Source organism: Macaca fascicularis, chromosome 16, assembly GCF_037993035.2.
Source record: "Macaca fascicularis isolate 582-1 chromosome 16, T2T-MFA8v1.1".
NCBI classification, from domain to species: Eukaryota; Metazoa; Chordata; class Mammalia; order Primates; family Cercopithecidae; genus Macaca; species Macaca fascicularis.
In genome coordinates, this window is record NC_088390.1 from 62,921,332 (window position 1) to 62,946,899 (window position 25,568).

The following is a 25,568-nucleotide window of genomic DNA, read 5'->3' on the forward strand; positions in this document are numbered from 1 at the left end:
AGGGTTCTCTAAGCTGAAGTACAGGGGCTGAAGTCTGGTGTATGATCCCCCAGCAGAAGACAGATAGCTCAGAAGCTTAGCAGATAGCAGAAGCCTAAGGAGTGTTTATGCTCAACAGTATCAGGTGCCGCCAGGCACTTTCACATACATTTTATCATTTTAACACATGAAGAACAAACCTTTCCTTCTACCACCTCTCCCCACACAAAACATTTCACCAAGCCCCACCCAGCTGAGCTCAGGCTGTGTCCTTCTCCCTCCTCAGCCTCCTTTCCATCAGCAAAGCCCTTCTCATCCCCTAAACTACAGTTCAAACATCACCTTCTCAGGGAAGCCATCTCAACTTCTCTAGACAGCTGGTTGCTACCTACGCCAAGCAGAGACTCAGAGCCTGATTCTGGCTTTAATCTGCTTATAAATTGGTTTCCTCCAACTGGATGAGAGCAGGGCCCTGGCTGGACTTTTGCAGTAACCAAGCAAGTAACAAACGTTTCTTGAAGGAACTAGCTGCTTAATAAGATGACTACATGGTTCACTTCAAATGCCCCCTTGCAATCCCCACTCCTAGCCCCGGAGTGACCCGTCTCAGCCATACCTCAGAGGAGAACATGGTGGCACAGGTCCCAATGCACCAGCAGACGATGGGCTTGGTGAGGCGGCCCTCCTTGATGCCCCGGCAAATCTTATATTCCTCAGTGCCCCCAATCTGCCAAGGAATGGGGAATGAGAAAAAGCCAAGTTAGTGGAGCCCATCCTGACGTAAAAACTGGATAGAAAATGGAGGGACATGGGCTTTGGCCAAATAAAAGGAGTTTAGTTTCAGCCTGGATACAAGGAGGATTTCTAAAGGAACAAACAGCAGGTCTCCTAGAGGAATCTCTGGGACTCCCCCTTCCTGATCTAGAGATATAACATGATTTAGGATTAGACCTGCCTTCAGAGGTGCAAACAAGGGATGGAGTTATGGGACTCCCACATTTTTCAGTATTTAGAAAATTTTTTTAACTGTTCTATCCAAAAGTCATCAAATTTTTTAAAAAGCGGTTTTTGTTTTTGTTTTTCCCAGAGTCTTGCTCTGTCTCCCAGGCTGGAGGGCAGTGGTGTGATCTCTGTTCACTGCAACCTCTACCTCCTGGGTTCAAGTGATTCTCCCACCTCAGCCTCCCGAGTGGCTGGGATTACAAGTGCGTACCACCACGCCTGGTTAATTTTTATATTTTTAGTAGAGATGGGTTTTCACCATGTAGGCCAGGATGGTCTAGAATTCCTGATCAAGTGACCCACCTGTCTCAGCCTTCCAAAGTGCTGGAAGGATTACAGGTGTTAGCCACCATACCTGGGCAAAAAAATGCACTTTTTACTCCAGCTTTCCACTGCCCACCACGTAGAGACCACGGCCAGCCAGAGCAGAGCTTCTCTCTTACTGGTGCTAAACTGGGAGGTAAGAACTCCTTTCTCTGAAACATAAATGGCAGTACTAATAGTGACAACTTTGAGGCCCCAGCATCTAGAGGGTGGGATTACCAGGGACTGTCCCTTTAAGTTACATGTAACCAAAATGTTTAAATTTTTTGAAAACTGAGATTATGCATTACAGTTTTAAAATCATATATATATATATATATATATATATTTTTTTTTTTTAAGTAACTCACCTCTCCAAGAACCACAATCATTTTGACTCCTGGAGTGTCCTGATAGCGTAACACATGATCCATGAATGTGGAGCCTGGATACCTGTTGAGGGCAGGGAGTATCAGGATACAGGATCAGGAGGAGGCATGGGAAAGTGTGTACAGGGTTAGGAAGCACACTTGTACTGGGAACACTGGATTTTAGGGGGGTGTGGATGGCCGGTAAGGGTCCAGAGATGCCCCAGCAATAATGGAGAAGGGTAGGAGGGGGAAGGTAGCAAATGGAGCAGAAGGGAAGAAAGAGGAGGGAAGGAGTTGGAGCTATCTAACTCGCAAAGGAAAAGACAGCACAAAATAAGCCCAGAGAGGTTCACTCAGCACTAAGAGATGACCGAGAGAGCACACCCTGGTGCAGTTGTTTTAAAACACATCCACAAAAGGCCAGGGGCAGTGGCTCACGCCTGTAATTCCAGCACTTTGGGAGGCCCAGGAGGGCAGATCACCTGAGGTCAGGAGTTCCAGACCAGCCTGGCCAACATGGTGAAACCCCGTCTCTACTAAAAATACAAAAATCAGCCAGGTGTGGTGGTGAGCGCTTGTACAGTCCCAGCTACTCGGGAGGCTGAGGCAGGAGGATCGCTTGAATTTTTTGATCGTCTCAAAAAAAAAAATCTAAGAACACACACGTATTTTCTTTCTTTTTGAGATGAAGTCTTGCTCTTTCACCCAGGCTTGAGTGTAGTGGTGCAATCTTGGTGCACTGCAACCTCCGCCTCCCAGGTTCAAGCAATCCTCCTGCCTCAGGCTCCAGAGTAGCTGGCACTACTGGCACACACCACCACATCTGGCTAACGTTTTTTGGTAGAGATGGGGGTCTCACTGTGTTGCCTCAGCTGGTCTCGAATTTCTGGGCTGAAACAATCCTCCTACCTAAGCCTCCCAAAGTGCTGGGATGACAGGCATAAGCCACTGTTCTAGGCCTCTTCATGTCTTTTGATATGATCATTATAAATCTAAGAAGACAATCTAAACAAGTAGCATTTCCTAGACTTATTCCCGGAGGCTTTGGTCAGGCAGTACCCAAGGACTGGGGATTCCCAGGCCACACCCCTAAAGACCTTGGTGAGAGTTCTTCCTCACCCAGGCATCCTATCGGAAATCACGTGGTAAAGCCAGGCAGACGGACAAGGTGACTCTATCTCAACAGCTTTTGGTTTCTAAGCCTGACAGCAGTGGTAACAGTGGGAATAATAAACAATAATGGCTAACATTTATTATGGACTTACTAAGTGCCAGATGTCACTCTAAGATATAATACTCTATTCATGACCTACTGATCAGTGTTCCCACTAACAAAAATAATGAGGATACTAGTATTAACTACCATAAAAACTCACTGAGCACCTGCTGAGAGCAGGCCCTGGCTCAGACACTTCCATGTACTACACCTCATTTATTCCTCCAGTGACCCCATGAGGTGGGGGGTATTATTTACCCATTTGATGGAAGTCTAGGGAGGTTAAGTAACCGGCCCCCAGGATGGCCCCTGGCACCCACCCCCTACAAAAGAGGGAAAATGGGATTTGAACCTCTTCAATCCAATTTCAGAACTGGCCCTCCTAACCACTGCACTCTGCTGCCTCCCTGTGGCCAATCACAACAAACAAAATTATCCCCAAAGCCCAGTCGCCTCTGCTGCACATTGCCCTGTTCTGTGCTTTCTGATTTCATGCTCTGTCAGTCCTGAGACAAGAGCAGTGATGCCCTATTGTTTAGACTTCAGCAGCATTCCTGTGGGCCTGGAACTCAGGGGCAGCGAGCAGCCTGCAGGACACAGCGTCACCTCCTAGCCTGCCGCTCTCAATGTGGGAAGCCCCTCCTTGGCTTCCCAGGTGATTACCTGTCCCCACCAATGGCCACACCCTCATAGACGCCATCCGTGGTCCGAGAGATGATATTGTTGAGCTCGTTGGACATGCCTCCAGAACGTGAGACATAGGCCACGCTGCCTGGGCGGTACAATTTGGAGGCCAGGATGTTGTCCAGCATCCCACCAGTGTTCCCAATCTTAAAGCACCCAGGCTTGATGCCTCCAACCTGTGGGGGCAGAAACCACAATCAGGGAGGAAGGTGGCTTCCAGATTCACCACGAAGAATCACAAAGCCCCTGCATTACTGCCTCTCTGGCCAGGCTGGGGAGAGAATGACGAAGAGGAATCACACTTGCCCATTGGGTTTCCTGCTTAGGAAAGTCTCCTTTCTCTCAAGAGACATTATACAGAACAAAAGACAGCCTTCTTTGTAAAACATGGCTCACTAATTCAGGTTCAGATACATATACTCAGCCCGGCACAGTGGCTCAGGCCTGTAATCTCAGCTCTTTGGAAATAAATACTAGTTTCAACTTTTTAATACAGTAAGAAGTAAAAACAAGCCGGGCGCGGTGGCTCAAGCCTGTAATCCCAGCACTTTGGGAGGCCGAGACGGGCGGATCACGAGGTCAGGAGATCGAGACCATCCTGGCTAACACGGTGAAACCCCGTCTCTACTAAAAAATACAAAAAACTAGCCGGGCGAGGTGGCGGGCATCTGTGTTCCCAGCTACTCGGGAGGCTGAGGCAGGAGAATGGCGTAAACCCGGAAGGCAGAGCTTGCAGTGAGCTGAGATCCGGCCACTGCACTCCAGCCCGGGCCAAAGAGCCAGACTCCTTCTCAAAAAAAAAAAAAAAAAAAGTAAAAATAAGCCAGGTGTAGAGGAACATTTCCGTAATCCAAGCTACTCAGGAGGCTGAGGCAGGGAGACTGCTCGAGCTTAGGAGTTCAGGGCTGCTGAAGTGTGCTATAACCGCACCAGTGAAAAGCCACTGCACACCAGCAACACAGTGAGACCCTGCTTCTTAAAAAAACAAACAAAACATAATTCAAAGAACAATTTCAGCCAGGCATGGTGGCTCACGCCTGCAATCCCAACACTTTTGGAGGCTGAAGGGGGCAGATTACCTGAGGTTGGGAGTTTGAGACCAGCCTGGCTAACATGGTGAAACCTTGTCTCTACTAAAAATACAAAAATTAGCCAGGCGTGGTGGTTCACACCTGTAGTCCCAGCTCCTCGGGAGGCTGAGGCAGGAGAATTTCTTGAACCAAGGAGGCAGAGGCTGTAGTGAGCCAAGATTGTGCCACTGCACTCCTGCACTACCTGGGCCACCTAGGTAACAGAGCAAGACTCCATCTCAAAGGCAAAACAAACAAACAAACAAAAAACAAAGGCCAAGCACGGTGCCTCACGCCTGTAACTCCAGGACTTTGGGAGGCCGAGGCGGGTGGATCATTTGAGGTCGGGAGTTCGAGACCAGCCTGGCCAACACAGTGAAACCCTGCCTCTACTAAAAATACAAAAATTAGCCAGGCATGGTGGCAGCCGCCTGTAGTCCCAGCTACTCGGGAGGCTGAGGTAGGGGAATTGCTTGAACCCAGGAGGTGGAAGTTGCAGTGAGCCAAGATTGCACCACTGCACTCTAGCCTGGGCAACAGAGTGAGACTCTGTGCCCCCCTACCCTCCAAAAAAGAATAATTTCTTCTTATATGAAGACTTTGGGCCACCAGGCAGTTTATTCTTTGGTTTAGCAAAGACTATGCTATGGTTGTATGAAGGTAGACAAATACTAAAAAATTACTCATTAGCTCCTTGAAACCATAAAGGTGATATGGACTAGGGAGAGAGTCCTTTAAAAAAATACCCAGGAGGCAGAGGTTGCAGTGAGCTAAGATCATGCCACTGCACTCCAGCCTGGGCAACAGAATGAGACTCCATCTCAAAAAAAAAAAAAACCAAAACAAAAACTAAAAATGGGCCAGGCGCGTTGGCTCACACCTGTAATTCCAGCACTTTGGGAGGCTGAGGTGGGTGGATCACCCGACGTCAGGAGTTTGAGACCAGCCTGACCAACATGGTGAAACCCCGTCTCTACTAAAAATACAAAAATTAGCTGGGCATGGTGGCGGGTGCCTGTAATCCCAGCTACTTGGGAGGCTGAGGCAGGAGAATCACTTGAACCCGGAAGCAGAGGTTGCAGTGAGCCAAGATCGCGCCATTGCACTCCAGCCTAGGCGTTGCAGGGAGACTCTGTCTCAAAAAAAAAAGCTAAAAATGGACAGACTGATTTTCAACAAATACTTCCGGAACCCTCTCAAGGAGGGAGATAGAAGAGTCAAAAAGTAAACTTCCTAAGGGCACTGAACTTCATAAGATAGCATCGAACGTAAAAGGCTTTCCGGACAGGAAGCTCACAGTGGCAGGTCCGATGATGGTCACTCCCTTCTGGTCCGCCTTCTTGATCAGCTTTCTCGTGAGGGCCTCAGGGATGCCTTCGGCTATGATGGCGATGGTCCGGATCTAGAGCACGACAAGAGTCCCTTCCCGTTAACTTTCTGCCTCAGAAAGGGCAACAAGACAGCACCGTTCAAGGGCCCATTCCCCATGTCCCCTTCCAGGGTCCAAGAACAAAGTAATGTTAACAATATGCATGTCAGCTGGGCGCAGTGGCTCATGCTTGTAATCCCAGCACTTTGGGAGACCAAGGAGGGTGGATCTTCTAAGGTCAGGAGTTCAAGACCAGCCTGGCCAACATGGCAAAACCCCATCTCTACTAAAAATACAAAAATTAGCTGGGCATGGTGGTGTGCGCCTGTAATCCCAACTACTAGGGAGGCTGAGGCAGGAGAATCACTTGAGCCCAGGAGGTGGAGGTTGCAGTGAGCTGAGATGGCACCACTGCACTCCAGCCTGGGCAATAGAGCGAGACTCCATCTCAAAAACAAAACAAAACAAAAAAACAAAACCAAAATGCATCTCATTCTTCCCACAGGCCTCTGCTCCTGATCACTCTAACCATCTCCTGAAAACACAGGTGGTGGATAGCTGAAACTGATCTCCACTAGCTAACGCCGCAGTGATCCACCCAACAGAGGCAGATATTTCGGAATCCCTGCTACAGTCATAGCAGCTACGTTCACTCTCACCCAAAAGCTCACACCCTCCTGTTGTCTACCTGCTCCTGTGCCTGCTCATAAAGCAGCTATCTAAGGCTTCTCCCCATGGTACCCTCCGAGTCTTGTCACCATCCCCATAGGACAGGGTCAGCGTTTCAGAGAAATGAGCTGCTTCTACACTCAGCCCAGAGACGGGGTGGGAGGGGCATGGGACGGATCCAGGAATCATCTCTCTTTGGCTCTAAACCAGGGCCAGCGAACTTCTATAAAGGGTCAAGATAGTATTGTAGGGGCCAGGTGGAGTGGCTCATGCCTATAATCCCAGCACTTTGGGAGTCTAAGGCAGGTGGATTCCTTGAGCCCAACAGTTCAAGGCCAGCCTGGGCAACACAGGGAGAGCCATTAGCTGGGCATAGTGGTGCATGCCTGTAATCCCAGCTACTCAGGAGGCTGAGGCAGGAGAATCGCTTGAACCTGGGAGGCAGAGGTTGCGATGAGCCGAGACTGCACCACTGCACTCCAGCCTGGGCAACAAGAGCAAAATTCCATCTCAAAAAACAAACAAAAAACAACCCTAAAACTAGGTGATGTGCTAGGTTTTGCCTTGGGCTGCAGTTTGCCAACCTCTGCCCTAGACTAAAGAAGTAGCAGCCGGGCGCGGTGGCTCACACCTATAATCCCAACACTTTGGGAGGCCGAGGCGGGTGGATCACCTGAGGCTGGAGTTCGAGACCAGCCTGACCAAAAAGGTGAAACCCCATCTCTATTGAAAATACAAAAATTAGCCAGGCATGGTGGCAGGCGCCTGTAGTATCAGCTACTTGGGAGGCTGAGACAGAAGAATTGCTGGAACCCGGGAGGTGGAGGTTGCAGTGAACCCAGATCTTGCCACTGTACTCACTCTAGCTTGGGTGACGGAGAGAGACTCCATTTCAACAAATGTGTTTTCTTTTTCACTTCCTCTAGATATCAAAACAATTTTATGTTCTCTGGTCATAAACTCAAATAAGCCAGTCTGGGATCAGGTGATAATTTTCAACAAAATAATCAATATCCTAATTTTATTTTATTTTTTTTGAGATGGAGTCTCACTCTTGTTGCCCAGGCTGGAGTACAATAGCACCTTGGCTCACTGCAACTTCCACCTCCCGGATTCAAGTCATTCTCCTGCCTCAGCCTCCCAAGTAGCTGGCACTACAGGTGCCCACCACCATACCTGGCTGTTTTATTTTTAGTAGAGGCAGTGGCTAGGCTGGTCTCGAACTCCTGACCTCAAATGATCCACCCACCTTGGCCTCCCAAAGTCCTGGGATTCCAGGTGTGAGCCACCGCACCCAGCCTCAAACCTGCACCTTCTGATGCAATAGTTCAACTTCTAGAAATTTATGCTTAGGGAATAATTAAAGATACAGGCAAATGTTAATCCGAGATTGCCCATCACAAGATTTGCAAAAGCAAAAGTGATGCTGCTAATAAATGCTTACTGATGTGGAAAGAGCAACTGAAGAAAGCAGATTATATGAGTGGCATACAGTATTATTCCCTTTGTTCAAATCTAGAAAAAGGTGTAGATAAGGACACACTCTCATAGTAGCAGTCATGTTTTTCTGAAATGGGACCTCAAGTATTTATTTTCAACAAAACAATATTCATCAGTATTCTGAAACTGTTCTATAATAAATATATAATATTTTTATCATGAAATGTTGGAGTCTCTCTGGGCCTCCTCTGGCTTAGGAAGCTGACAGATTTAAAAAAAAATTAATTAATTAAAATAGGCCGGGTGCAGTGGCTCACTCCTGTAATCCCAGCACTTTGGGAGGCCAAGGTGAGTGGATCACTTGAGGCCAGAAGTTCAAGACCAGTCTGGCCAACATGGTGGAACCCCATCTCTACAAAAAAAAAAAAGCCAGGTGTGGTGGCATGTGTGCCTGTAATCCCAGCTACTCGGGAGGCTGAGGCACGAGAATCACTCAAGCCTGGGAGGCGGAGGCTGTGTGACAGAGTAAGGCCCTGTCTCAAAAAATAAATAAATAAATAAAATAAAGTGCTTTAATCCTGATTTGTTTTTTTGTTTTTGAGACAAGATCTGGATCTTGCTCTGCTGCCCAGGGTGGAGTGCAATGGCATGATCACAGCATGCTGCAGCCTCAACCTCCTGAGCTCAAGCGATCCTCCTACCTTAGCCTCCCTAGTAACTGGGACCAGTGAGTGCCACCATGCCTGGCTAATCCTTTTTTAAGTAGAGACAAGGTCTTGCTGTGTTGTTCAAGTTGGTCTCGAACCCCTAGCCTCAAACAATCCCCCCACCACTGCCTCCCAACAAACACAAGCCACGGCATCCAGTCAATCCTGGTTTTCAAGCCAGTTATGGATAGCACAGAGAGGATATAGTGGGGGTGGCGTGGAGCCTGAGCCACCTCATTTATATATTTAACATTATTTATTTATTCATTTATTTATTTAGAGAGAGTCTCACTCTGTTGCCTAGGCTGAAGTGCAGTGGTGTGATCACAACTCACTGCAGCCTTGACCTCCCGGGCTCAAGTGATCATCCTGCCTCAGCCAGCACATGCCACCATGTCCAGCTAATTTTTTTTTTTTCTTTTTTTGTAGGGACAGGGTCTTGCTTTACTGGCCTCCTGGGCTCAAGCAGTCTTCTTGCCTTGACCTCCCAAAATGCTGGAATAACAGGCACAAGCCACCATGCCCAGCGTATATTTTATTTTACTTTATTTAATGTTTTTAAAGACAGGGTCTTGCTTTGCCACTCAGCCTGGAGTGCCATGGAATGATCATAGGTAACTGCAGTATTGAACTCCCGGGTGATAAATTGATCCTCCTGCCTCAGCCTCCTGAGTAGCTGGGACTAACAGGTGTGAGTCACCATGCCTGGCTGGACTAATTTTTAAACTTTCTGTAGAGAATGGGTCTCGCTTTATTGCTTAGGCTGGTCTTGAGCTCTTGGCTTCAAGCAATCTTGCTGCCTCTGCCTTCCGAAGTCCTAGGATTACAGGCATGAGCCACTGTCCCAGGCCTGAGCAGCCTCTTTGTAAGCCCAGGTAAGCAGCCTCTGCCCAGACTGACCTGCCCTGGGTCACTATTCTGACTTCTGAAGATCACGTGTCTCCAACCATTTCTACCCAAACCACTGGCTACTCCCAAATCTCCAGCCCTTTGTCCCAGGCAGCAGTGACAGGACATCATACAGGAGCCGTTCCTGCTTCCCCACCCTCCACCCCCGAGGGCCCAGTGATCTACCTGTGCATAGTTCATGTCCCCACCCCCCGCCCCCCAGAGCCCACCCAGCGATCTACCTGCACATAGTTCATGTCCCCACCCCCACCCCCCAGAGCCCACCCAGTGATCTACCTGCGCATAGTTCATGGTCTCCACCCCCACCCCCCAGAGCCCACCCAGTGATCTACCTGCATATAGTTCATGGTCTCCACCCTCCACCCCCCAGAGCCCAGTGATCTACCTGCGCATAGTTCATGGTCCCCACCCCCACCCCCCAGAGCCCAGTGATCTATCTGCGCATAGTTCATGTCCCCACCCCCACCCCCCAGAGCCCAGTGATCTACCTGCTCATAGTTCATGGTCCCCCCCCAGAGCCCAGTGATCTACCTGCGCATAGTTCGTGGTCTCCACCCTCCACCCCCCAGAGCCCAGTGATCTACCTGCACATAGTTCATGGTCCCCACCCCCCGCCCCCCAGAGCCCAGTGATCTATCTGCGCATAGTTCATGTCCCCACCCCCACCCCCCAGAGCCCAGTGATCTACCTGCTCATAGTTCATGGTCCCCCCCCAGAGCCCAGTGATCTACCTGCGCATAGTTCGTGGTCCCCACCCCCACCCCCCAGAGCCCAGTGATCTACCTGCGCATAGTTCGTGGTCTCCACCCTCCACCCCCCAGAGTCCAGTGATCTACCTGCACATAGTTCATGGTCCCCACCCCCACCCCCCAGAGCCCACCCAGTGATCTACCTGCACATAGTTCATGGTCCCCACCCCCCGCCCCCCAGAGCCCAGTGATCTACCTGCGCATAGTTCATGTCCCCACCCCCACCCCCCAGAGCCCAGTGATTTACCTGCACATAGTTCATGTCCCCACCCCCACCCCCCAGAGCCCACCCAGTGATCTACCTGCGCATAGTTCATGTCCCCACCCTCCACCCCCCAGAGCCCAGTGATCTGCCTGCGCATAGTTCGTGGTCCCCACCCCCCGCCCCCCAGAGCCCAGTGACCTACCTGCGCATAGTTCATGTCCCCACCCCCACCCCCCAGAGCCCACCCAGTGATCTACCTGCGCATAGTTCATGTCCCCACCCTCCACCCCCCAGAGCCCAGTGATCTACCTGCGCATAGTTCATGTCCCCACCCCCACCCCCCAGAGCCCACCCAGTGATCTACCTGCGCATAGTTCATGTCCCCACCCCCACCCCCCAGAGCCCACCCAGTGATCTACCTGCGCATAGTTCATGTTCCCCACCCCCACCCCCCGCCCAGTGATCTACCTGCGCATAGTTCATGTCCCCACCCCCACCCCCCGCCCAGTGATCTACCTGCGCATAGTTCATGTCCCCACCCCCACCCCCCGCCCAGTGATCTATCTGCGCATAGTTCATGTCCCCACCCCCACCCCCCAGAGCCCAGTGATCTACCTGCGCATAGTTCATGTCCCCACCCCCACCCCCCGCCCAGTGATCTACCTGCACATAGTTCATGTCCCCACCCCCACCCCCCAGAGCCCAGTGATCTACCTGCGCATAGTTCATGTCCCCACCCCCACCCCCTGCCCAGTGATCTACCTGCGCATAGTTCATGGTCTCCATGGTGCTGTCATAGGCAGAGCGGAGAGAGGCAAAGTTGATAAGCACATCTACTTCTGGGTGCTTCCTCATGGCATCAGCCATGTTCTTGAAGACAGGGATCAGGATCTCCTTGTGCCCCCAGTAAAACTTCTGCTTGTGGTCCCCACTGTGAGAAAGTAAAAGAATTAGGACATCCTCAACCTATCAGGACTGGGGAAGGGGAAGCTGAGGGGAGGAATTTCACCCAGAAGGTAGAAAAGGCATGGTCTCTGCCCTCAAAGAATTTTCATCTAAGGGACAAAGGAATACTGACGCCCCTGTCTCTAGGATGGGCAAAGCCTTCCCCAGCAAAGGGAATGAGCTCGCTGACTCCCCAAGCCCTGCCTTTTTTTTTTTTTTTTTTTTTGGAGACAGGGTCTTGCTCTGTCACCCAGGCTGGAGTGCAGTGGCATAATCAGAGTTCACTGCAACCTCAACCTCCAAGGCTCAGGCAATCCTCCTGCCTCAACCTCCCAAGTAGCTGGGACTACAGGTGCACACCACCACACCCAGCTAATTTTTAAATTATCTATAGAGATGGGGGTCTCCCTATGTTGCCAAGGGCTGGTCTCAAACTCCTGGGCTCAAGCAATTCTCCCACTTCAACCTCTCAAAGTGCTAGGATTACAGGCATGAGCCACTGTGCCCAGCCCCAAGCTTTGTCTTAGCAGAGGAAGGAGATACTTCCCACCATGGGGTAACTCACGTGAAAGGGTAGACCATGGCAGCCACCGAGGGCTCATCTCGGGAACAGACATAGTCAAAGTCCAGCATGCCTTGCACGGCCCGGGTCTGCATGCCCCACACAATGGCCTTGGTGTGGCGGCTGAAGAGGGTGGTGCTCTTTCCTGGTGGGCAGACACAGAGAGTGCACCCAGAACACATACCCCCCGGAGACCTGCAGGGGCCAGGGCTGCCTGCCAGACCCCTCCACGCCCCATGTCCACAGGGTGATGTGGACATCACAACCGTAAAGGAATGTCAAGAGGACAGAATTCTGAAAACTTGGGGAGGAGGTGCCTCGATTTTTCTGGAAGAAGGTGGCAGAAAGAGCAAATCAAGCTAAGAGGGCCTGCCTATCTGGTAAGTAGCTCTGCAAAGAACAGAGAAAGAAGGGCCCCACAGTCAAAAATGCCCAGGAGAATTCCTACAGGACCTGCTTCATTTCCCAGGCAAGGTGTGTCATCAGGTTATATGCAAATGAGGTCCTGACAAATTATTTTTAAAGTAATTGGAAAAAAATGTTTAGCTCTCCCAATTTCGGTGGGCTCAGGACTTACAAACGATGTCCCAACAATGCTTACCACCCTGTAAATCTGGACATAAAACCAGCTTCAGTTAGGGTTTGAATCAGCATTAATTCTAGGTCAGTGTAGGTCCAGTGAAGAGGTTTGCTGCAGCCGGGGCTGAGGACACAGCAGCCTTATCGCTAACTGAGGTTCCCGCCAGGGCTCTGCACAAGGCAGGAGCAGCAAGCTAGTTACACAGGGCCAGTGCCCTCAACCTGCCCTCCTGTTTTTCCTGTCCTGCTCCCTTCTACCAGGTGGCTCTTTCCTGCTCAGGACAGTGCTCTTGGACAGACCCTCCAGTGGGCACTTAAGAGGTAAGGCGCAGGCCAGGTGCGGTGGCTCACGCCTGTAATTCCAGCACTTTGGGAGGCTGACACCAGTAGATCACTTGAGCTCAAGAGTTCAAGACCAGCCTGGCCAACATGGTGAAACCCTGTCTCTAATAAAAATACAAAAATTAGCTGGATGTAGTGGTGGGCACCTGTAATCCCAGGCTGAGGCAGGGAGAATCGCTTGAACCCGGAAGGCAAAGGTTGCCGCGAGCTGAGATCGCGCCACTGCACTCCAGCCCGGGACTCCATCTCAAAAAAAAAAAAAAAAATTTGTGTGGTGGCATGTGCCTGTAATCCCAGCTTCTTGGGAAACCAACACACAATCACTTGAACCAAGGAGGCGGAGGTTGTAGTGAGCCAAGATCGCACCACTGCACTCCAGCTTGGGCCACAGAGTGAGACCCTGTCTCAAAAAAACAAAACAAAACAAAACAAAACAAAAGGTAAGGGAACAAAAGGAGCTGGCAGAAGTACAGTTCTATAGGTGGGCCTAGAGGTGCATGCTTGAATCCTAGCTACTTAGGAGACTGAGGTGGGAGGATCACTTGAGCCCAGGAATTCGAAACCAGCCTCTGCAGTATAGTGAGACCCCACCTCGGAAAAAAAAAAAAAAAACAACAAAACACCTTCCATGATGTGATTATTACGCATTGCACGCCTGTACCAAAATATCTCATGCACCCCCACTATGTACTCACAAAAATTTTAGAAAGAAGATTTTAATGCAGCAAGTATATTTAAAAAAAAAAAAGTGCAGTCCTTAGCGTAAAGGCAAAGGACTTTTACCACACTTCAGGCAGCTGACCTTCCCCTCTGGGTCCCTGCAAGTCCTAGAGGAGGAAAGCAGCCCTCAGGGAGTTTCTGAGCTCCCCTAGGGAGAATGATGCATCTAGCCCAGTGGCATCTGGTATTAATCAACCTACTGTACTAGAGCAGGCTTGGCTAACCAAGTTCATGGTCTCATTAAATCCCTGTACAGGCCTGCCTCCCATCACAGCCTTAAGCTTCTCATGGCAGAAGTTTCCTGATGTTGCAAATACCTGGAATTTACTGTCACCTAGACCTACCTGGGTTCTGCTGAGACATGAGATCACAGAACAAGGGAAGCCACCTAATCCAGTTCCCCCACTTCCCAGTCCCAGGAAACTGAAGCCCAGAGATGCCAAATGACTGAGGTCCGAGGTCATCCAGCATCAGAGCCAGGATTACATAATCACTTAAAATGCAGCTCAACTGTGAAAGTGAGGAGGGAGAATATAAGTGTGAGTTCATGACCCACCATCCTCAGGGGAAGCCTACATCATGTCACTCCCGACAGGTGACACACGTGCACATGCCTCTGATCTATCTACCCTGCCAGCTACAGAAATCAAGACAAAGCCTGGAATCTACAAACCTACCAGCATCTCCAGCAGGAAACGGCGGAGGTGAAGTGGCCCTTCCTCAAGCACAGAGAAACCAAAGCTGAAGGGTATATGTATCCTCAGCTTACCAGCAGCAGAGAGGCCCAAGAGAACCTCTGCGCCGGGGGCTATGCCGCCTACACCAGGCCTCCTCTGGCCTCACTGAGGGGAGGGCTCGCTCAGCCATCATCTGCTCTCCCTCCCTGACGCACTCTCCTTTTATTTCTCACACTCCAGAAAGTAACAAGGATAAGCCCCCTCCTCATAACCTTCCTCCCCTTCAGAGTACAGAGAGCTCCTGGAGAACCAGGGCTGGTCCCTGTTCTTTCCACACTGGGCTAACTCTGCTCTTAACTTTTTCCAGAGACAAAAACATCAGGATTAAAGCCAGGTGGCCAGAGGGCTGCATTCCGGGCCTTTCCAGCTGGTTATCAACTCTGCCAATTACTCCTCCCCCATCCCTTAGCAAGGGGACAACAAAGACTTCCCTGCCTCCACGGCTGTGAATGTCAAAGTTAAATGGAAGCTCTGATGCTATGAACCAATTAATCTACTCAGCTAGGCCAGTGGGTGAATGCACATGCACAGAAGTGTCCACTATAAAATGTGACCTCATACGCCAGACAATGTTCATACCCCTTCCAATTACCCAGTCTCTAGATCCGCTGCACACCCTTCTGCGCTTCTGTCTACCTCCTTCTCCACCTCTCTTGTTCCTCCACAACCCCCAGAAAAAGATAAACTGGTCCCTGGAGCCTGAGGATGAAGCTGGCAGTGGTGAAGCTGAGGCAGAAAAGGTGAGAAAATGACATCAGGAGATGTAAATGAGAAGCAGAGGTGACCTGTGGCTCCCCTTCTGCACCCAGCAGTGACAGATGCCCACGGCTGTCTGCCACTCCCCATTCAGTTGGATGGCTCCCTCCTTCCCAGGCGACACTCTCTCCTTGACACCACTCCACTCTCCAGGGCTGTGGGTCTGGCTCTTGCTCCTTCCAAAGTCTCTACCCCCTCCCAAGTCTGGAGCCAGAAACAGCCACACAGTGAGGAGAGTGCTGAGTGGGGCGTGTACTGAGCAGGGATAGGAGGGGAGGAAGAGCGAAGACTTAGGACTTGGGGTCAGGCCACACCAAGGCAGGGACAGAAAATAGACCAGACGACACTGCAACCCACCAGGGGAGGGGAAACAGAGCACACAGTAAAACTGTCACCCGCTAACAAAGCCACACGCGGAGTGGGGGCAGGGTGGGGGCATCCTACCTTGCAGGGATCTTGGACTTGGGACTGAATCTGTCAAAGAAAATGACCAAGGCAACTGAGTGACCCACTGATGGCTGGAGGCTTTGGAGGGAGAGGGTGGGAATAGGGAAGGGTCCCATGGACAAGCCTTTCAGGGTTAAAGCCCTCACCATCCCTCTCCTGTTCTGCAATGGACAACGGAGTAAGGCCAGCAGAAGAGGTGAAAGCACCGATAAGCAGAATGGAAGCAAGAAAGAGCAAAGACCAAAGGGGCAGAGAGTGGGTAGGAGGAGGACGAAGGCTGGGCAGGTGTGCTCAACACCAGCGCCTCCCCCAGGCCCTCTGCAGGGACAGCTGGATGACTTGAACTCTGGGTTCTCCAGCTGGCACGGTCCCACCCTCTTAATGCCAATCCCTTTTTGTCTCCACGAAACACTATGAGATGATCGGCCAGCATGGGGTTGACCTGTGCTGTGGATAAAGATGCTGATTTGGGACAGTGTCACTATTTCCCAAAATGCCGTAAGCAAAGTGTGTCCCAGGAAGAGGCTGCACAGGTGTACCAGCCCAGGAGTAACTAACACCACTTATGTAGAGCTGGCTGCAAGGGCTGGCCGGCAGGAATCACATCTACATGGAGAGAAAAATTAGTTGAAATACAGATGGGCTGACAGGCGAGGGTGTTTCTTGCTGGGGATTCAGAGGAGGGAATGTCTATTAGGGCCCCAGGATGGTGGGGGTGGGCTGGGAACTGCTGTTGTAGGAGCTGGCTCTGTCATCCTGGGGTCCCGGCGTCTGCCCTCCACTTGGGAGAAGAGTCTCAGAGAATTTTCCACTTCCTGGAATTTCTGTAACCCTATCTCCTCCACAGCCTCCCTGCCCAGTTCACACCCCCATAAGAAGCACAGGGGTAGAAGAGAATAGGGGGAATGGAGGTGACCAGGCACAGCATGGGTCCTCCGCCTCAGGAGCGCCCACAGGGGAGGCTCAAGTCATACCATCCTCGCGTCCCAGGCACACTCCCATTGCAAAACCCAAACCACTTTTCATCCACCTCTGCCAGCCCAGGCAGGAAAGGGAAAGGGGAGAGAGATACAGAGGGTACCGAAAGGCCACTCCCTGGAACATGCCTGAAGCCTCAGGGAGTTACCTTGTGGCATGGCAGGCTTGGCCTTCTTTGCAGGCGCCACCTCATCGGCCCTGGACTCAGAAAAAGATGCTGTCCTGCTGGGGGCTGGCGTCTGGGGTGAGACAAGGAGAGTAAGAGGTAAGAGTCACAGCTGGGAAAAAAGTCACTGGTCCTCAAAGGCCCCAAAGAAAACTAATAAAAATTATGCATGGCAATGCTCTTTATAAGCTGCTTCCAAAAGTACTAACAATCCTCTAAGATACGAATTAATATTATCCCATGTTACAGATGAGCAAACTGAGGCCCTGAGTGGACAAAATACTGGCTAAGGTTGCTCTCTCAGCAAAAAGTAAGAGAGTAACAATTTTTAAGTTTTTCTTTTCTTTTCTTTTTCAGATTAATTCTCGCTCTGTTGCCCAGAGCTGGAGTGCAATGGCGCCATCACAGCTCACTGCAACCTCTGCCTCCCGGGTTCAAACAATTCTCATGCCTGAGCCTCCCGAGTAACTGGGATTACAGACATGTACCACCACATCCGGCTAATTTTTGTATTTTTAGTAGAGACGCGGTTTCACCATGTTGGCCAGGCTGGTCTCGAACTCCTAACCTTAGGTGATCCACCAGCCTCGGCCTCCCAAAGTGCTGGGATTACAGGCGTGAGCCACCATGCCCGGCCACAATTTGAACTTGGTTCCAATTTTAAAATCCTTGGTCCTTCCATTATACTACTTTGATCAGGGCAGGAAAAAAATTGGCAGAGAGCCAAAAACCAACCATGCACTAACTCCTGCTGTATTTCCTCTATGCCCCCAGGCAACAGAGAAGGAGGACTGTATTCTAGTGGAAAAGATGAGATGGTTCATTCCCATAAGGTTGGGGGAGGCTGGCACCTACCGATGTGCTCCCGCTGGCGTTGAGGAGAAAGTTTGCAGTGTGGGCCGCTGTGGGTGGCTGGTTGGGGATGGGCCGGTGGCCCAGGGCCATGCCCACAATGGCCGTCATGTGAGTCTCCGTGCCAAAGACATGGATGGGGATCCCAGTGGTCTTCCCTGTAAGGGAAGGAAAAAACATCCATAATTCAAGTACGCAGATAAGTGCCCAAGTCCACGTGATCCTGCAAAGGCCCTTTTAGAGCCACGATCAGTGTTTGGCGCATTCAGTGCAAGACCAATATCCAGGGCAAATCAGCTGTCATAATTCACCACCAGACAAAGCTTTCTAAAGGCCACTTCCTGATAACAAGAACAAGAAACATGCCAGGTGCAGTGGCTTACACCTGTAATCCCAGCACTTTGGGAGGCCGAGGCTGGCAGATCACTTGAGGTCAGGAGTTTGAGACTAGCTGGGCCAACGTCGTGAAACTCTGTCTCTACTAAAAACACAAAAAATTAGCCAGGCTTGGTGGCGTGCGCCTGTAATCCCAGCTACTCGGAGGCTCAGGCAGGAGGATCCCTTGAAACTGGGAGGCAGAGGTTGCAAAGCAAGCTGAGATCGCGCCACTGCACTCCAGCCTGGGGGATAGTGCGAGACTTTTGTCTCCAAAAGAAAACACAAAAACAAGAAACATATTTACTGGCAAGATAGCAAGATTCAAGTACCCAAATTATCAGAGCCTGTATTCCTCCTGCTCGCAGCCTGGACCCCAGCTCTCCAGCTTTCCTTAGCCTTCATCACATGCATCCACCAGTGCTTGGTCTCTGTTCCTAAACACCCTGAGCCCATTCTCCCAGGGCTCTGGCCCTGCTCCTCCGTCTGCATGGAACTCTCCATGGAGCTTCCCCTGGCTGCTCTCTGGTCTCCCAGCTCAACCCAAGTGCCGTCTCCTGAAAAAGGCCCCCTCTGACCTTGACGGTCACTCTCTCCCATGCCACACTCCCCTCTTCCTTGTACAGACAGACCCCTAGCATCTTCTCCTACTGTTTATTTGTGGAATGTTCTAATTTTAAGAGCATGATTTGGTAACTTCACTGTGCCATCCCCAGGCCTGCCCCACTGCACATAGCAGGTCCTCAGCTTTGAACCAGCTCTATGAAAAATAAAACAAAAGGCTCACACCTGTAATCCCAACACTTTGGGAGGCCTAGGTGGCTGCATCGCTTGAGTCCAAGAGTTCGAGACCAGCCTGGGCAACATGGCAAAAGTTCGTCTACAAAAAAATTAGCCAGGCGTGTGCTAATTTTTTGTACAAAAATTGTATTTATTGTGGTGTGCATCTGTAGTCGCAGCTACTCAGGAGGTTGAGGTGGGAGGATCCCTTGAGTCTGGGAGGCAGAGGTTGCAGTAAGCTGTGATCACACCACTACACTCTAGCCTGGGTGACACAGTGAGACCCCGTCTCCAAAAAAAATAAAAAATAAAAAATGCCTGTAATCCCAACACTTTGGGAGGCCAAGGCAGGTGGATCACGAGGTCAAGAGATTGAGACCATCCTGGCTAACACGGTGAAACCTGGTCTCTACTAAAAATTAAAAAAAAAAAATTAGACGGGCGTGGTGGCAGGTGCCTGTAGTCCCGGCTACTCAGGAGGCTGAGGCAGGAGAATGGCGTGGACCCGGGATGCAGAGCTTGCAGTGAGCAGAGATCACGCCACTGTACTCCAGCCTGGGCGACAGAGTGAAACTGTCTCATAAAAAAAAAAAGAAAAGAAAAGAAAGAGAGAAAAAAAAAATTAACCCTATTCAATTCAAACCTAAGTCAAATTGTGTCACTTGGCTGGGTGTAGTGGCTCACATCTATAACCCTAGCACTTTGGGAGGCAAAGCCAAGAGGATCACTTGAGACCACAAGTTTGAGATCAGCTTGGGCAACACAGTGAGACATTATCTCACAACAAATTTTTTTTTTTTTAATTAGCCAGGCGTGGTGGTGCGCACCCGTGGTCTCCAATACTTGGGAGGTTGAGGTGGAAGGATCACTTGAGCCCACAAGGTCGAGGCTGCAATGAGCTATGATGGTACCACTGCACTCCAGCCTGGATGACAAAGCAAGGCACTGTATCAAAATAATAATAATAATAATAAATATGTGGTTCCTCTGCTTAAACACCTCTTGTGCCTACTATCTCACAGTGATGGCCAAGTCCTCCTGTGACCTGTAGTGTCTCACTGCCACTCTCTCAGCCCCAGCCCCCTACCACTGCAGGTATTGGAATTTGTCCTTCCCTCTCCAAGAGTCACCATGGTGCTGCTCCCTCATTCTAGGTCTTTGCTCAAATGTAATTTTCCTTTCTTTTCTTTCTTTCTTTTTTTTTGATACAGGGTCTCACTCTGTCACCCAGGCTGAAGCACAGTGGCATGATCATGGCTCACTGCAGCCTCGACCTCCCGGTTCAGGTGATCCTCCTACCTCAGCCTCCCAAGTAGCTGGGACTACAGGTGTGTACCACCATGACCAGCTAATTATTGTATTTTTTTTTTTTTTTTTTGTAGAGGCGGGGTCTTGCCATGTTGTCCAGACTGGTCTTGAACTCCTGAGCTCAAGGGATCCTCCCGCTTCGACCTCCCAAAGTATGTGAGCTACCATGCCCAGCCTTGATCAAGTTTGATCAAGCATTTTTTTTTTTTTTTTTGAGATGGAGTCTCGCTCTGTCGCCCAGGCTGGAGTGCAGTGGCGCTATCTCGGCTCACTGCAAGCTCCGCCTCCCGGGTTTACGCCATTCTCCTGCCTCAGCCTCCCGAGTAGCTGGGACTACAGGCGCCCGCCACCTCGCCCGGCTAATTTTTTTGTATTTTTAGTAGAGACGGGGTTTCATTGTGTTAGCCAGGATGGTCTCGATCTCCTGACCTCGTGATCCGCCCGTCTCGGCCTCCCAAAGTGCTGGGATTACAGGCTTGAGCCACCGCGCCCAGCCTGATCAAGCATTTTCTGATCTCCCTGATGAAGGCTGCCCTGGCCCCTCCCACACGCATTCTCCCTTTCCCTGCTTTGTTTTCCTTCCTGGCACTCAGCACCCTCTGACACCACAGTTTGCGTCCTCTGTTCCATGAAGGCTTGCTGTCTGTCCATTTGTGGCTGTAACCCTCATCGCCAGCACAAAGCCCAGCACAGAGCGAGTGGTCTTTAATAAATATCTGTTGAGTGTAGAGCTGAATGAAAATGCTTTCCTGACCACACCAAAGTTTAGGACAGCACTCTGTGTTGGGACAGGGAATGGAAACCCAAACTGCATACCCAGGAAGGGGAGTGGAGAGAGAGTGAAAGAGCCCAAGACTGATGCTCAGAAATCAGGAATCCCAAAGAGGAAGGTCACCCACACTCAGGGCGAGGGGGAGAGAAAAGGTCCCCATCTTACCGACTTCTCCCATCACCCGTAAGCCCTCCTGATAGTTGGGGCCACCTCTTCGGACAAAGACTGTTACTTCGTGCTCCTTCAAGGGGCCCTGGTAATCTCGAATTGCTCTCACGATGCCCTGGAAGCCCAAAGGGACATGTGACTAAAAACAAGGCAGCCACAACTCAATGATTTATAACCAGAATAAACAAATGTACCAGGTGTATGTGACAAGGGCTGCTCCCCAGGAAGCATGGGACCACGCACAAGCAGCCACGGCCTGGGATATGATCACTCAGAATGTTGCTGAGGTGGGAACGTGGGGTACCCGGGATTGACACCCCTTAATGTCATGGAGGCTCCAGGCCTCTATCGTCAACAAGGCCTTGCTGGTCTCTCTTTTGTTCCGTCTACAGTCATTATTGCCTCTTACTACATTTTTTTTTGGTGGGGATATCTATGTTGGGCTCTATGCAAGGGTTCTCAGAGGTACTAAGACATAGTCAGTGTCCCACAAAAGCTTCTTAAGTGATGTGCGGGAACAGTTCTTTTTTTTTTTTTTTTTTTTTTTTTGAGACAAATTCTCGCTCCGTCACCCGGGCTGGGGTGCAGTGGTGCAAGCTTGGCTCACTGCAACCTCTGCCTCCCGGGTTCAAGCGATTCTCCTGTCTCAGCCTCCCGAGTAGCTGGGACTACAGACGCCTGCCACCATATCCGGCTAATTTTTTTTATTTTTAGTAGAGATGAGGTTTCACCATATTGGTCAGGCTAATCTTAAACTCCTGACCTCAGGTGATCCATCCACCTCGGCCTCCCAAAGTGCCGAATTACAAGTGTGAGCCACCGCGCCCAGCACGGTGTAAGAACAATTCTTACAATGGATATCCACTTTGGAAAAATGAGAGGGTGGAAAGGTGTGTCCAGTTATGTTTCTCAAGACAGAGGCTAGATTTTGAGCCTGGAGTCTGACTTCTGTCACCCAAGGTATTTCACACAAAGCTCCATGTACAGTACCTGCTCCAAACCAAGTGCCCTAACCAAGGATCAGTGCAGGGCAGCTCAGAAGTTAAATCAAAACTGCTGAGGCTCCCCTGTCCCAGATTTGTCTGTTAAATCAGGTCCAGTTATGGACACCCTGATTTTGGCAGGACTGATGGGGTCTGGTCCCACATTTTATTTATTTTTTGGGACAGGGTCTCATTGTTGCCCAGGCTGAAGCACAGTGGCACGATCTCGGCTCACTGCGGCCTCGACCTCCTGGGCTCAAGTGATGCTCCTAGCTCAGCCCACTAATTTTTTTTGAATTTTAGTAGAGATGAGGTCTCATTATATTGCCCAGCCTTGTCTTGAACTTCTGAGCTCAAGTGATCCTCCTGCCTCAGCCTCTCAAAGTGCTAGAATTATAGTTATGAGCCACTACACCCAGCCCTTCACTTCTTGAGATCTCAGACTTTAAAGTTTGACACTTATCTAGTCATTATTCTCAAAACTCACATGGATCCACCAGATGTGGCACACTCTTTTGAATATACTCACTGAGCATCTGACAGTATGGAATATTAATAAATGGCCTCCTTGGGTGGCTATCTTGAAAGGGATGACTCTTGAGACACATTAGCTCTGTCATCCTTGTTGACAGCAGTCACATGTGCTTTTAAAGCATGTGCAAACACAGCCCTGACCCGTGAATAGGCACCCAGGCTGAGAAGACCCTGGTAGGACAAGAGGAGCCCTGGATCATCAAAGCACTTTCTTCATTCCAATCTTTTGGAAAAAGGGCTCATGACTGAGATATAAGAACAGGATGGCCAGGCGCAGTGGCTCATGCCTATAATCCCAGCACTTTGGGAGGCCGAGGTGGGCAGATCACGAGGTCAGGAGGTCGAGACCATCCTGGCTAACACGGTGAAACCTCATCTCTACTAAAAATACAAAAAAAATTAGCCAGGTGTGGTGGCGGGCACCTGTAGTCCCAGCTACTTGGGAGGCTAAGGGAGGAGAATGGCGTGAACCTGGGAGGCGGAGGTTGCAGTGAGCCAAGATTGTGCCATTGCACTTCAGCCTGGGTGACAGAGCGAGACTCCATCTCAGAAAAAAAAAAAAAAAAAAAAAAAAGACCAAGGAGATGCAGAGAAACCAGAGTCTCACAAGACTGTTGAAAGTAAGGAGGATCGGTCGGTTGGGCATGGTGGTTCACATCTGTAATACCAGCACTTTGGGAGGCTAAGGCGGGTGGATCACCTGAGGTCAGGAGTTCGAGACTAGCCTAGCCAATATGGTGAAACCCCCTCTCCACTAAAAATACAAAAATTAGCCGGGCATTGTGGTGGGTGTCTGTAATCCCAGCTACTCAGGAGGCTGAAGAAGGAGAATCCCTTGAACCCAGGAGGCAGAGGTTGTAGTGAACTGAGATTGTGCCATTGCACTCCAGCCTCGACAACAAGAGTGAAACTTGAAAGGGGAGGGGGAGAGGGAGAAGGAGAGAGAGGGGGAAAGAGGGGGAGAGAGCAGGAGAGAGGGGGAAAGAAAGAAAGAAAGAGAGAGAGAGAGAGAAAAGAAAAGAAAAGAAAAGAAAGAGCAAGCAAAGGAAAACAAAGGAGGAAAGGAAGGAAGAAAAGGAAGGGAAGGAAGGGAAGGAAGGAAGGAAGGAAGGAAGGAAGGAAGGAAGGAAGGAAGGAAGGAAGGGAAGGAAGGGAAGGAAGGGAAGGAAGGAAGGAAGGAAGGAAGGAAGGAAGGAAGGAAGGAAGGAAGGAAGGAAGGACTGAGCCAGTGCTCCAAAGCATTGGTCCTGGGAAGGAAGAAAGCAGAAATTTGCCTCCCATCCTTCAGGTGGGAGAGTTATGGTCCAGCCTGGCAACTGCTTGCCCAGAGACACACAGCGTCAGATGCGCAGCTCCTGTCCCAGTGTCTTCTCTACCCCCTTAAGAGATCTTGGGGCAAGAGCCCCCTACCTGACCTGGGAACTCATGGTAACTTGGCTCTGGCTCAAACTCTGCTTTCAAGGCCCCTTCCCTGCTTTCCCCAAACCACTTTCCCCAGAAACTGCTGCAGCTGTTACCTTGAATGTAGCAGCCACGTTGGTGAAGTTTGCAATGCTGCCTCCAATGATGAGGATCTTGCCTGGATTTGGAGTCGGAGAGAAATCAAAAACAGTTACAGAGGTAGACTTGAGCATCTTCCCAGCAATCCAACTGAGGAAGTTCTTGTTCCCCTGAATGAGGGTCCCCCATCTGCCAGGAGGTATTAGGGAGTGAGCAGGACAGTCTCTCCAGACATTCCACTTTATCAGCTCAACTCTCCATTACCTATGCCACCAGACAGGGGTCAGAACAAACCCATAGGAGCACTACATAACTCCTAACCAACATCCAAAAATCCAGGTTGGTTTCTAGATATCTCTGGAGGGAATCTCTCTCTCTCTCTGGCTCAAGGGAAGAGGAACTGGTATGCAGAGACCCAAAACACAGGTGGCAAAGGGGCACTGAGAATCACAGAGGCCAGGTAATGTAAGAAAGTCACTGAGTTTATTGCAATCAGTTTATGGCAATCGGATAAACTGAGTTTACTGCAATTGTAGCAGACACATGCCACAGCCACCTCCTCACCTGCACTTGTTTGTAGGGTTTTATCACACATCACCTCTTTCCCTCTCAGTCCCCTCCCACTGACAGATGTGGTCCCTACCCTCTATGCAGTCAGAGAAACCGAGAACCAAAGTTCAACGATTAGCCTCAAGTTGCAAAGGACCAGGACCACACACAGCCTTGGTGACTCCTCAGACGAAGCTGTCCCATTGCAGCATGCTGGGCTGTTCTGGGGAAGGGGGGACAGGGCTGTGTGTGTGTGTGTGTGTGTGTGTGTGCGCGCGTGCATGCGCATATCTCACCATCTGGATGCTTCTCTCGGGTCATGAGGGAGAGGATAGTCTTGGCATAGTCATAGGTCTGCTGCTCGCTGGGGGCGCCCGAGTACTCCCCATAGTTTGCCAGCTCGTTGACACCCCCTAGATCACAGATGGTATCGCTGCCAAGGAGACACAGAAGTCAGTGATGGCTCTCATACTTCGGGCAGGGGGTGGCAGCCTGGTGCCTGGGAGGACATATGGATCCCTCAAAACACTGGAGTTAGCCTGTGGAACTGGCCTCTTGGGCCTCCAGCCCCCAGCTCCCACGCAAGTCTGGCCTGCAGGTTAACAGTGCTACATCAGACTCTCCTGGGCAGTGTGCTCTGCCAGCCCTAGGGCACTGGGGAGCCCTGGACAGACAATGGCAGGTAAAATGAACAATGCGCACCCCCTAACACAAAGACAAGAAAAATCACACACCGCAGGAGTCCCTGACGGGCTGCCCAAGAGAAGGCGTGCTGCAGCCAGAGGAAACAGTGCCAGTCACACACAGAAGGGAATGGCAGATTGCACATACAGAAATGAGCA

The 25,568-nt window shown here is 50.5% G+C and overlaps 1 protein-coding gene across 6 annotated transcripts in view; it reads right to left on the reverse strand.

Annotated features, from left to right (window-relative positions):
• ACLY (ATP citrate lyase) overlaps positions 1-25,568 on the reverse strand; it is a 63,747-nt gene that overhangs the window by 14,025 nt on the left and 24,154 nt on the right. For 3 of the 6 annotated variants that reach the window (XM_005584205.4, XM_065532377.1, XM_005584204.4), the window contains exons 9-20: positions 25,023-25,159; positions 24,195-24,256; positions 21,158-21,275; positions 17,761-17,915; positions 16,888-16,978; positions 15,759-15,788; positions 12,184-12,325; positions 11,436-11,604; positions 5,923-6,027; positions 3,535-3,731; positions 1,656-1,737; positions 596-706 (exon numbers count right to left, since the gene is read on the reverse strand). In XM_005584205.4, coding sequence (XP_005584262.1) covers positions 596-706; positions 1,656-1,737; positions 3,535-3,731; positions 5,923-6,027; positions 11,436-11,604; positions 12,184-12,325; positions 15,759-15,788; positions 16,888-16,978; positions 17,761-17,915; positions 21,158-21,275; positions 24,195-24,256; positions 25,023-25,159 — 1,399 coding nt within the window. The remainder of the gene's footprint in view (positions 1-595; positions 707-1,655; positions 1,738-3,534; positions 3,732-5,922; positions 6,028-11,435; positions 11,605-12,183; positions 12,326-15,758; positions 15,789-16,887; positions 16,979-17,760; positions 17,916-21,157; positions 21,276-24,194; positions 24,257-25,022; positions 25,160-25,568) is intronic. The other 3 variants (XM_074019576.1, XM_065532378.1, XM_005584207.4) reach the window with 1 other exon arrangement.